The sequence below is a fragment of the Phoca vitulina genome, unplaced genomic scaffold, assembly GCF_004348235.1.
Source record: "Phoca vitulina isolate PV1807 unplaced genomic scaffold, GSC_HSeal_1.0 scaffold23, whole genome shotgun sequence".
Classification (NCBI taxonomy): domain Eukaryota; kingdom Metazoa; phylum Chordata; class Mammalia; order Carnivora; family Phocidae; genus Phoca; species Phoca vitulina.
This window is the reverse complement of record NW_022589726.1, coordinates 63,590-73,495: the sequence shown is the minus strand read 5'-3', so window position 1 is coordinate 73,495 and position 9,906 is coordinate 63,590. Positions and strand designations below refer to the sequence as shown.

At 37.1% G+C, this 9,906-nt stretch overlaps 1 protein-coding gene across 1 annotated transcript in view; it reads left to right on the top strand.

Annotated features, from left to right (window-relative positions):
• The first annotated feature begins 7,450 nt into the window (after positions 1-7,450).
• GLIPR1L2 (GLIPR1 like 2) overlaps positions 7,451-9,906 on the top strand; it is a 21,362-nt gene continuing 18,906 nt past the window's right edge. The window contains exon 1 of the mRNA XM_032420300.1: positions 7,451-7,681. Within this exon, the coding sequence (XP_032276191.1) occupies positions 7,451-7,681 (231 nt within the window). The remainder of the gene's footprint in view (positions 7,682-9,906) is intronic.

Sequence of the window (9,906 nt, the reverse complement as noted above, 5' to 3'; positions counted from 1 at the left end):
ATAGTCTAGCCACACTGACACACAGAGTGTCACCACAGTCTAGCCATACTGACACATAAAATTAACCATCACGCTGCTATTTGTCATCATGTATATGGAATCGTTATATTTTTGGTAAACTATTGCTATTTGTTTAACTATTGCATTGTTAAAATTCAAATCCATAATTAATTACTCCTTAACTTGCAGTTTGAAATAACCTAAAGGTAAACTGATACATATACATATATTTTGTATTGTTTATTATTGTGTTGTCTTTGTGGATTTTTTTGAATTAAACTTTTTCATGAATAATTAAAATAGCCTCTGATTTTTAATATAATCACCTCCTTATCTTCTTCAGACACCTTATTCATTCAAAAGCATGTTTCCTTAGATCAGATTAATTTAAATTCTACAGAACACATAAAAATGAATTTTTATAGAATTATATTCTCTGATTTTGAAGAAATATTTCTCAGAATATTAAATTGGCACTGCTATGGAAACTTGCAAGTAGTGGTAGTTCTTAGAAAAGGGGGTCTCTATTTGCAGACTTCTCTATGCTGAAGTTGTGAACAGAAGCTTGATAGGTGGAGTGCCTCTGCCTTACTGAGTGGGGCTTCCCCTCATTGGCAAGAAGAAAAAATTCTGGGTCAAGGAGTTGTCTTTTCTATTCCTTATGATCGTAACCACAGACTCTTCAAAGGACATGCTGGGAGACCTGTCATCCCTAGCAATTCTTTTACTCTGAGAAGATCTTGTTCTTAATAGTGACCTTAAGTAACCCTCCTATTTCATTCAGTTTGCAATTACTAAAGAAACTGCTCTGGGTTTGGCCTTTTCAATTTACTGAAGGCAGTTAACTCAGGATTTAAACAGTGCATTCTTTTGGGGGGATCCTCTTGTCCTACTAGGTTATGTTTGAAATTCCCACAAATTTGACTAATCACTTGGAGGTAAAGTGATCAGACTCATCAGTCTTAGCTGGGCCAGGTTTATCTCATTCTTACCCCCTGGGAAGGATCATAAACAGATGGTTAAACAGTAGTCTCTATAGTTTTTTTTATTATGCATCACTATCAGTAAAAAACAATACAACAACAACAACAACAAAAAAAAAAATATATATATATATATGTTGACCGGTCAACAGTCCTGGTTTGCCTGGGACTGAGGAGTTTTCCAGGACACAGAAAAACACACTAAACCCAGGCCATTCCCTAACAAGTCAGGAGGTTGGTGACCCTATACTTAAATCAAAAGTATTCGTGTATCATTTAATTACATGTATTATGTGTACTTTTATAATAGAGCAATATACATTTTAAATACCCAAAACTGAACCTGAAAGGGATGACATAATAATGAATTAAAAAATAAGTGCTAAAGAGAGGTTTATGCCAGGAAGATGCCTGGGTGGCTAGTCAGTTAAGTGTCTGCCTTCAGCTCAGGTCATGATCCCAGGGTCCTGGGATCGAGTTCCGCATAGGGCTCCTTGCTCAGCCGGCAGCCTGCTTCTCCCTCTGCCTACCACTCCCCCTGCTTGTGCTCACTCTCTTTCTCTCTCTCTGACAAATAAATAAATTTTTAAAAAAGAATGAACTGATACTGTTTGCTTGCACTTGCGTCTTTACAACTATAATCTGCAATTTCCTTTCAGCAAGACATATGATCATTTTGTAACGGTTGGCTTAGTTAAAACCCGGTAATATACTCTGCAATTAAATTTACCCGGGTTCATACACTGCAGCAAAAGGAATAAACAATTCCCCAAATCATCACTCCCTGTAGAATTACCATTTTTCCTAAGGAAAGCTATGTACCACTTGCCATTGCTCCCTGTCAAAAAACACCAAGGACTCACCTGCACATATTGGATTTACTCCTTATCAAAATAACTCAATAAATATGTATTAAAATGCATAATGTATCTGACATCATATTACGGGTTAAAAATTTACTTTAGTCCTTGTCAATATAAGTAAAAATGAGATAGTGTTTATTAATAGTATTAATTTAATAATAGTAATACCTAACACTAAGTAAGGTTTACAATGTGCCAAGCACTAAGTGCTTCACATATAATAATTATATAATCCTCTCAATAATCCTGTGAGGTAGGTGCTATTAATTTTCCTTTCTTGAACTACTAGTAGGTTTAAACATATTTTTATAAACTTCATTCAAATTTACAAATACACTTTTTGAGAGTTAAGATAGTGTAAGGGAGGGGCACCTGGGTGGCTCGGTCGTTAAGCATCTGCCTTCGGCTCAGGTCATGATCCCAGGCTCCTGGGATCGAACCCCACATCGGGCTCCCTGCTCCACGGGAAGCCTGCTTCTCCCTCTCCTACTCCCCCTGCTTATGTTCCCTCTCTCCCTGTGTCTCTTTCTGTCAAATAAATAAATAAAATCTTTAAAAAAAAAAAAAAAAAATAGTGTAAGGGAATGCTATCCTTTGGTCAAGGATTCCTAGGAGTTATTGCATACATACAACCACTCTAAATAAATACTGACCTCAAGAATACAGAAGTAATATAAATTAAGGTGTCAAAATTTCATATAAATATTCCCAGATTTATATTCAATTTTATGGCTTTGACTTTTAGGTAGAGGCACACTATATTTTATTTCCTGAGGCCCAGACTCATCCTGGAAGCTGATTATATACAGTACATCTTATCTATATGTGAAAATAATAGATGCAGCATGAAATTTCCACAGTTTCTGGCTCTTTTTTTTTTCTTTCGGTCAATTGCCTGCTTATCTCCTTCATTTATTTTTCTAATTGTGCTGTTCATTTTCTTAGGAATTTTAAATGATTCTTAAATGTACCTTGATGGCACATCCATGATTTTAATCCTTTGACATTTATCTAGCAGATACCTTTCACAGTTGTCTATTTACATTTTAGTGAACTAACATCTATCTTTCCATTTTTAAATGTTGCATCTTATTTGTACCATCAATTTGGTTTTCATCTTACAACACTTCTCATGCACCATTATCGTAATTTGAATTTTTGAATTATAGAAAAGATCAATCAAGTGAAGACTGACATAAAAGTGAAAGAATAAGAGTAAAGTAAAAACAGTATGTCTCCCCAATAACATCTCTATGGACAACAAAATAATCTTTAGACTTATTGCATGATCATTCTCCTTAAGTGTACATAAAACATGTATTTTTAAACTTGCTAGTTTTTATCAAAATCAGAGTGTAGAATTAGAGTATTATTTACCTAAAATTTCAAGCACAATGTACAGAAACTGAGAACGAGCCCAAAGCCATCTGAGATAAGCAAGAGACTTAGCCTATATCCTAAAATTACCTATACTTTTCAAGTGAAGGCAATAGCTCTGCAGACACAACAGAAAAGTAAATGGATATTCAAAAAGAACATCTGCAGCAGAACTTTAGTAAAATAAATAATTCAGTGATAATTTATTTTTCACACTGCTTGTAAAGAAATAGATGATTCTGTCAATACCCTCTAACAATTCCAATGCCTTCAAGAAATTTAATGTGTTAAATTATATCACCACTTTCAAAATTAAAAAAGTTAAAACTTCTTTGAGGGCTAGATGAATAGGTCAAAATTTCAAAGTTCAAAAAGTCAAAAGGTATAAGAATTTATGAGAAAATGAACACATCTTTTGGTACCATTGGGGAAAAAGAATTTCCTTTCCTACTCATGGTCCTTCTGGCTGTACTAAGAATCAAATTGGCATGAGACAGATTAACAAAAGAAAATTAAACTTTATTTTGTATGTATACAGAAGCCAAACAGACATAGAAATTCCAAAGACAGGCAAAATAAGGTATATATGTCATTCTGAACTAAGGAGAAGGGGACAGAGATCTGGGATCTCAAAGAAAAGGAGCGCAATTCACAGGAAGATGAAAAAGAGTAAATGTTTAATAAATGTTTGCTGGGCCTTTCAGAAACAATGGGACATAGAAGACTTTGATCAAACAGACCTTGCTGGGTTCCTCCCTGTCTACCAAAACTAGTTCATAGTATAATGTAGTAATCTATGGCAATAACTCTTTTCCTGGAGCAGTCCTCTATCTAAATTCTTTTTAGATACCTCCCAGTTGTGGGGAGGTAAAGAGCTTTTCCTGAATCTGCTGGGTTTTGATTGCTTTTGAACTCAAAATAGTCTTCATGCCAAAGTGTCCCATCTTGGGACAGCCTGCCCTTGGCCCCTACAGCACTGATATAGAATCTGTGATTTTAATACAGAAAATGTTAAACAGTGATTAAATAATCCTCAAATATTATGTGCCTCTTTAAATTTTGGAAAAAAATATATTTTAGAATGTAATGCATTTAAAATGTTTCTTGGATGAAGCACATGATGTGGACCAATTCATTGAAAGACTGGATATTTTGCAAAACATTCTCAGCAAACCCAAACTCTTTCTACACAAACCAAAGTAAATGCCTTCATGTGCCCTTTCCCTGTACTTCCATTTTAGTCACTTGGGTTTAAAAACTAGCTCTACCACACCTATCATGGACTCAGACATATAGGAGGTCCTAAAGAAATACCTATGACTGAGTGTGGTATCCTGCAATGGAATGGGTTGCCTAAGAGACAGTAACTTCCTTCTTAGTATAATTATTTAAGGAGAGATATAATGATCTCCTATTAGTGATGTGTCAGAGCATTTGTCCAATACATGGGACTAGTAAAATTGTCTAACATTTCTTCCTAATCTAAGATTGCATTATACTATTTATCTTGTGCTTTGATATAGCAATTTTCATAATCTAACAACATTACCAACATAATAAAGGAATTCCATCTTTCACCACATGCCACCTTCATCCCTATAGTATGCTCTGCTGGTACTAAAACACTTTTAGTCTTTTCAGATGTCCTGGTATATTTACATGCTTTTTTCCCTTTGTTTAAAATGTGCTCTGTCACCTGTATGCTTCACCTTCTTGAGGTCACATTCTCTAGAAAGGCTTCCATGGTCCTCAAAAGGGGTGTTAATTGTCCCATACGTGCTGTAATAGCATTTTGGTTTTGTTTTTATCACATGGTATAAGAGTTACCAATTTGTTGGAAATCCAAATCAAAACCTCAATGAGATACCACCTCACACCAGTCAGAATGGCTAAAATTAACAAGTCAGGAAATGACAGATGTTGGCGGGGATGCGGAGAAAGGGGAACCCTCCTACACTGTTGGTGGGAATGCAAGCTGGTGCAGCCACTCTGGAAAACAGTATGGAGGTTCCTCAAAAAGTTGAAAATAGAGCTACCATATGATCCAGCAATTGCACTCCTGGGTATTTACCCCAAAGATACAAAAGTAGGGACCCGAAAGGGTACGTGCACCCTGATGTTTATAGCAGCAATGTCCACAGTGGCCAAACTGTGGAAAGAGCCAAGATGTCCATCAACAGATGAATGGATAAAGAAGATGTGGTATATATATACAATGGAATATTATGCAGCCATCAAAAGGAATGAGATCTTGCCATTTGCAACGACGTGGATGGAACTGGAGGGTATTATGCTGAGCGAAATAAGTCAAACAGAGAAAGACATGTATCATATGACCTCACTGATATGAGGAATTCTTAATCTCAGGAAACAAACTGAGGGTTGCTGGAGTGGGGGGTGGGGTGGGAGGGATGGGGTGACTGGGTGATGGACACTGGGGAGGGTATGTGCTCTGGTTAGCGCTGTGAATTGTGCAAGACTATTGAATCTCAGTCCTGTACCTCTGAAACAAATAATGCAATATATGTTAAGAAAGAAAAAAAGAAGAAGAATGTAGCAGGAGGGGAAGAATGAAGGGGGGGAAATCGGAGGGGGAGAAGAACCATGAGAGACGATGGACTCTGAAAAACAAACTGAGGGTTCTAGAGGGGAGGGGGGTGGGAGGATGGGTTAGCCTGGTGATGGGTATTGAGGAGGGCACGTTCTGCATGGAGCACTGGGTGTTATGCACAAACAATGAATCATGGAACACTATATCTAAAACTAATGATGTAATGTATGGGGATTAACATAACAATAAAAAAATTAAAAAAAAAAAGAGTTACCAATTTGCTAGTTCTCTAAACTATAGGCTATTTGGAAGCAGAGTCTGGGTCTTTCTCAACTATCTAACACATTGCCTGGTCATAAATATTTATTAAAAGTATAACGGCATGAATGAAACCATCTTGTGAGGTCTATTGCTTTCAACTGTATACATCATCATTTTTTTAAAGATTTATTTATTTATTTTAAAGAGAAAGAGAGACAGAGAGAGAGAGCAAGAACAAGCCAGAAGGGGCAGAAGGAGAGGGAGAGGAAGAGAATCTCAAGCAGACTCCCCACTGAGCCAGGAGCCCAAGGTGAGGCTTGATCTCACCACCGGAGATCATGACCTGAGCAGAAACCAAGAGTCAGAGGCTTACCCCACTGAGCCACTCAGGTGCACCCGTACCTCATAATTTTTAAAGCACATTTTTTTTTAGATATTTTGACCAACCAACTGCCAATGCTTTCTTTGTGGCAAAATTCTGTCCCAGTGTCAGTGAATTCAAGTACCCCTGTAATGCTATTGAACACAGTATGTTATATGCAAATGTGTACCCCAAAACAAATACGTGCTTTTATTTTGTGTCTAGAACTTATATTCCTCAAAGCAAGTTTTCTTTAGCAAAATGTTCGAAGGCAAAGAGACCAAGCCAAAATCTGCTAAGATACTAACCATTTTGTCTGAAAGAAAGAAATGAAAACAAAAAATGAGTTCTTACCAACTGTGAACAACACAATTTGTCAGAGATGATGAATTCTGATATTCCAGGCTGTCTATACAGTGCTGGTGAGATGAAATGAAAATACTTTAACCTTATGAGAACTTGATGATTCCTACTCTACCCCTTAAAAGCTGAGCTTTCCATTCTTCCATTTATTCTGTGGTTCCTCGCAAAAGATTATTAAAACACTGAGAGAAAATCTCAGTGAGGAAGTCCGACTTAAAGAGGAAATACTTTTGTCCATGAGGATAATAAAGGGTGCGTCCCGCACTAAATTTTCAACCCCAGAGGCAAGAATGAATGAGAAAGATTTACTGAATTTTCATCAGTATCACGGAAGTATGCTCATTTCCCCTTGCATAATTAGAAAGTTCCTCAGACACGTTCATTATTCAGCAACTGGCATTCAGTGTACAGATGGCTCATAAACGATGACACATCATCTGGTGTCAGAAATCAACTCTGGATAATATTTAGCTACCTTAGTTTAGTGAAAAGCCTGTACTCCTTTAAACTCAAGCCTCTCTTCGGTTAGTTCTGCAGATAGCTACAACGAGCTTCTGCCCCCCACACCCGTCACTTCCACTCTGCTTCTCCCTCAGCTCCTGAGAAAGCAGGCCCAGCTTGCGTGCGTTGCTGCGTAGATGGGTAGAGACGGCTGGCGCTTGCGCACTGGCCTGTCTGCGGCCGGCCGAGCATGGAGGCCCCAAGGCCCTTTGCGCGGGAATGGTGCGCCCAATCACTTCCCCTGACGCGAGGAAGCCTCTTGAAGCTGCGGGTCTGGGAACTCTGGCTACTACTGCTGGATTTCGGTTTGAACGCGGAACTTCCTCACGAAGAGGACGTACACTTTATCAATGAGTACGTGAACGTCCACAATGAGCTCCGGGGCAACGTCCTCCCCCGAGGGTCTAACTTGCGCTTCATGGTGAGGCTCTAAGGTCGTTGCCCAAACCAACAACCTCCTTGTCAGGATGCCACCCCTCGGCCTCAGAAACCTGGGCACTGCTTCACTGAGGGTGACGGATCGCGGGGAACTGCACTTTTAATTTGGGTTTAAAAATACACTCAAATAAAAAACATGTCACTGTGACACACGGTTATTACCAAGATTTTGCACAGGGGTACTCAACTGAGGGAGTGTCTCAGTCACCTCATCCCAGTCCTGGCCTTGATTCTGCATTCCCTTACAATGTTATTCTTCCTTTTTTCCTCCATTTCCCTTTCCTATTTCTATTTTACATCTCATCAACTGTTCTCTTGCTACTAGTCTTTGTGATTGTCATTTAAAATGGCTGCAAAATTTATTGGATAAATACTCTCTTACCAGGCAATTAGGAGCTTCCAGTTTACATTATTAAATGATACTGCAAGGACTATTTCCATAGACATAAGTCTTTTCTTCCTTCTGGATTAGTTCCTTAGACAATTTTGAGAAATGGGATAAATAAATTAAGGATATGATATTTTTAATTTATATGATATATAGCAATTGCTATTCTAAAGGACTACGCCAAATTAAGCAAATACCAGTAGTGTGTTATAACTTATTTTCACACAGTTATGGGAAGCAATGACTAAATGCTTACAAACTTGGATTTAAGAGTTAGACTTCCTGGATTTAAATCCAGGCTCCACAATTTACTGACTATAAGTAGCTGTAAGTAAACTACTTAACTTGTTTTGTGTTTTAATTACTTCCTTTGTGAAGTAAAAACAATAATGCATAACTCATGGGATTATTTTGAACATTAAGTGAAATAATGCATAAAAAACACAGAATAGGGACTAATACACAGTAAGCATGTGATGGGTAAAAATATGCAAAACAAGGCAGTAGAAGGATAGTCCTTGGAGCATTGTTTGCAAATGGAAAGCTATCTAAAAGGCCATTAATAGGGGAATGGTAACAGTTATTCTATAGTATCCATACTATAGAATAATACTGTGTTGACTCTGTAAAACTTAGGTAGATCAAGTTGTGCTAAAATGGAACAATCTCTCTAAGTGAAAACTGCCAAGTTGAAGGCCAATTATATTGTGTTTGGTATGATTACAATAGTACAGAAAAAAATCACCCAATACCTACCTAAAACATCCCCACTTATATCTTATATTTGAATGTGTTTGTATGAATATGTATATAGAGATAGAGAAATGCATACATAAGCAATTTTTTAAACAATTATTACCTTTGGGGAGGAAAGTGTGGGGGATATTCTAAAGGAATATTTATTTTCTATATTTTCTATATTTATGTATAATCTATGAAATTAAGAAAACTCTAAGGAAATCTTAGTATTGGTTTTCAGAAATGTTTATTTGCAGATATATTGTAGCATGTATAAAGCATTTTGATTTTACAACTATTTTGCTGATTTATCTAAGTGTATTGTTTTTGCTCTTGTCCTTAAGTAAGCAGTGAACAAAATGAGTCTCTAAATAATGATAAAATTACACATTTCTGGATCTTTCTAAATAGCCAGGGAACAGTATATTGTGATATTTTCTTACATTTCTGAGACTATCCATAAAACTTTACATGTGCCTCTTTTATAATATTCACCAAGTATCACTGTGTGTTAAAATTTTATATTTATAAAATATAGAAGACAAAATTTATGCCTGACTTTGTATTTTATTCCCCACATTACAAGAGTTTGCATATACTCAGGATTCAATAAACATTGAATAGATGTTTATTTATTTAGATGAATATTTTAAATTATTGTATTACCATGTATGAGAGGAATGAGATTAAAAGTATATATTCTGAACAGACTACATGTAAGAGTATTATAACCATTTGCATCATCTAACAATATGATTTTTATTTTATTTTTTATTTATTTTTTAAGATTTTATTTATTTGAGAGAGAGAATGAGAGAGAGAGCACAAGCAGGGAGAGTGACAGGCAGAGGGAGAAGCGGGCTCCGTCTGAGCAGGGAGAGGAGAAGCAGGGAGAGCCCACTTCTCCCTCTGCCTGACACACAGGGAGCCCGATATGAGACTTGATCCCAGGACCCTGGGATCACGACCTGAGCCGAAGGCAGATGCTTAACCGACTGAGCCACTCAGGCACCCTAACAATATGATTTTTAAATTTGAGTGGCTCAGTCGGTTAAGCATCTGCCTTCGGCTCAGGTCGTGAT